At 33.1% G+C, this 2,862-nt stretch overlaps 1 protein-coding gene across 1 annotated transcript; it reads left to right on the top strand.

Moving 5' to 3' along the window:
• Nucleotides 1-285: 285 nt before the first annotated feature.
• On the top strand, nt 286-2,150 carry LOC139840815 (probable leucine-rich repeat receptor-like protein kinase IMK3). The gene is made up of 2 exons (XM_071831059.1): nt 286-619; nt 1,516-2,150. Exons 1-2 carry the CDS (start codon nt 286-288, stop codon nt 2,148-2,150), a joined length of 969 nt encoding a protein of 322 aa, XP_071687160.1.
• The last annotated feature ends 712 nt before the right edge of the window (nt 2,151-2,862 follow it).

The raw sequence follows: 2,862 nt of genomic DNA, 5'->3' as shown, positions 1-2,862 counted from the left end.
AAGAGATTTCAATATTTCATGATCTATAAAAAGATCACATTTTTCTTAAAACTTTAGTTTTAATTCTGACATGGACACCTTTGTTTTCTATGGTGCATGCAACTATAAGCTTTGATCATGAAGAATAGTCACAAGGTTATACTAATTGTGAGTTTATCCATTTCTATTGTTGTTTTTATTGTTTTGGCTTTCATTTGTTTTTGTATAAGAAAAAGGTATAGAAAAGACAAATCTTGGGATAAAGAAGCAAGCTTTAAAAGTAAAGGTAAAAGTGTACAAGAAATAATGGAAATTAACGGGGAATTGATTAAGTTTAATGGTGGTGAAGATCTAACTAGTTTTGAAATATTGGATGCTCCTGGTGAAGTTATTGGTAAATCTAGTTATGGGACATTGTATAAGGCTAACTTAGTGACCAATGATTCAGTTGTTTGTTTGAGATTCTTTAGACCAACTTGTACAAAGAAAGTACAAGATTTGATGCATATGGTGCAACTACTGGGGTCAATTAGGCATCCTAATTTGGTACCTCTTTATGGGTTCTATTATGGGCCTAGAGGTGAGAAGCTTCTTGTTCATCCTTATTATGAGAAGGGAAATTTGGCCCAATTTGTTAAAGGTAATATTCTTACTTTATATGCCATAAGCCCATAACTAGAAAAGTACATATATATTGTAGGTTAATATGCATACAGTCTACTAGTCTTCTTTCTTGAACTAGGTATTACATTCAATTTGAAAAAAACTGTATTTGAAAGAAGGAAAAAAAAGTTTGATTTCCGATTTGACATTGCAATTTTCGATTTTGATATTGCCTTGTGATATAGTGATATCGGATTCTTATATTGTTATTAGACAAAAAAAAACAACTGTATAAACATACCCTCAAAGGTTCAAACGAGAATAAAAAAAATTTAACGAACTATGCGAACTTTCAAATCATAGGAATTTTCACATGTGAGTAGATTTAATCACATTTTAAAATATTAATGTTAATGTCGATTATTAGTAAACATAAAATAGTTTGAGAAAACCTTGTAAGTTACCTCTAAAATCAAATATATAATTTTTCATTCACATGTGCACATTTCTTTGACAAAGGTTCAAACGAGAATTACAAAAGTGTACTGAAAGTATTTCGGGTCATCACCCATTTAGATTTTCATTGAAAAAGTTATTCATTTTGTGACATACTCCATATAACTTGACCCCACCCAAATTTTTTTTGAAAAGCAAGATAGATTAAAAACAACGAAAAAACATTACGAGGCCCCGGTCAAAACAAGAATGACCGACCCTAAAACAAGAGCATGAGATTACAACCTGTGAATCACGAAGAAAACTAGAACAAGAACATGACCTCACCCAAATGCATTGCTACCTCTAATCATAGCCTAATATATGGTTGTTTCCTTTCAAGTTCTTGGCTTCTTGCATAACTCATGGACCTTATGCCACATATTTTCAAGTTTCAACTAACCAAATGATTTTTTTTTCTTTTTGTGAAATCTGCAGATAGAAAAGATGAATGTCATAAATGGACAGTCATCTCTAAAATATCAAAAGGCATTGCTAAAGGATTAGATTATCTACATAATGGGCTTCAAAATCCAATCATCCATGGAAATCTCAAGTCAAAAAACATATTTTTAGACCAAAATCAGCAGCCATTTATATCAGATTTTGGTCTACACGCATTCTTAAATCCATCTGCAGCTCAAGAAATGTTGGAAGCAGCTGCTGCTGAAGGGTATAAAGCACCCGAATTGATCAATATAGAAGATATGAATGAGGCTACTGATATTTACAACTTTGGGCTGATTTTACTAGAATTAGTTACCGGAAAAATACTAGTTAACAAGAACTCAAACTCTGTTCATGATTCATATTTGGATAACTCGTTGAGGAATGCAGTATTGGATAATCGGATATCTGATTTGTATCATCCTGACCTTTTGATTGATGGTAACAAAGGTGATGGAAATTTGGTAAACGAAGAGCGCGTTTTGGGATTCTTTCGGTTGGCTATGGATTGTTGTTCTATATCGCCATCTCTCAGGCCCGATATAAAGCAAATTTGTAAAAAACTTCAAGATATTGGACATCAAGAAGATCAAATTATGAGAAGTATGATGATCATGGATTCATGATTTAGCTAATATAGAATCTTGAAGATTTGATGAGGACTACATTACATTCTGTAACAAAGCTGCAACAGATTGTTGTGTCATTATAAGCTCATTTGGGTGTAAATGGGATGGTTTTCCTTAAAAACGACACGGGTCAAATGGGTTAAGCGGGTCGAAAGTCTTTGAAAGAGTATCTTTTGTGTATACAACCCTCTAATTGTATAATTCATAAGTTCATGTACACGTGTAATAATTTTGTAAACATATTGAAGAAATTAACACTAGAGGTCAGTGAGGGTCGGTCCCGAAAATTTAAGTACCTAAAACGAAATGAAAAAAAAGGCCTTTAGCCCCTAACGTATAATATAGGTTATTTAAAAAAAAGGTTCTTACGCCCTAATGAATAATATAAGCTATTTAAAAGAAGGTCATTTGGGTCTTGCTACAATGCTAATCGACTTTGATTTCTTTTTTGAGGGGCTTTTAATTGTTTGGTAAAAGGTATTTCTTTTACCTTTACCTTTTAATTGTTGTTTCTTTGCCTATTGTGTTTCGCCTTCGTTGCTTCAATTGTGTTTTTCTTTTTTCTATGTTTCTCAAATCTCCGATTGTGTCTGTATATATATAAAGTAAATGGCCCCTGAGAACTCTGTGTCCCGAGCGGTCGATCGGGTTGCTCCCCATCTGGGCCTCCAATGAGGTTGGCCTAGCAGTACTTAAATCAACCAAGAAT

The sequence above is a fragment of the Rutidosis leptorrhynchoides genome, chromosome 4 (genome assembly GCF_046630445.1).
Source record: "Rutidosis leptorrhynchoides isolate AG116_Rl617_1_P2 chromosome 4, CSIRO_AGI_Rlap_v1, whole genome shotgun sequence".
Lineage (NCBI taxonomy): Eukaryota > Viridiplantae > Streptophyta > Magnoliopsida > Asterales > Asteraceae > Rutidosis > Rutidosis leptorrhynchoides.
Note: the sequence above shows the minus strand (reverse complement) of the source record. Positions and strands in the feature narration are given on the sequence as shown.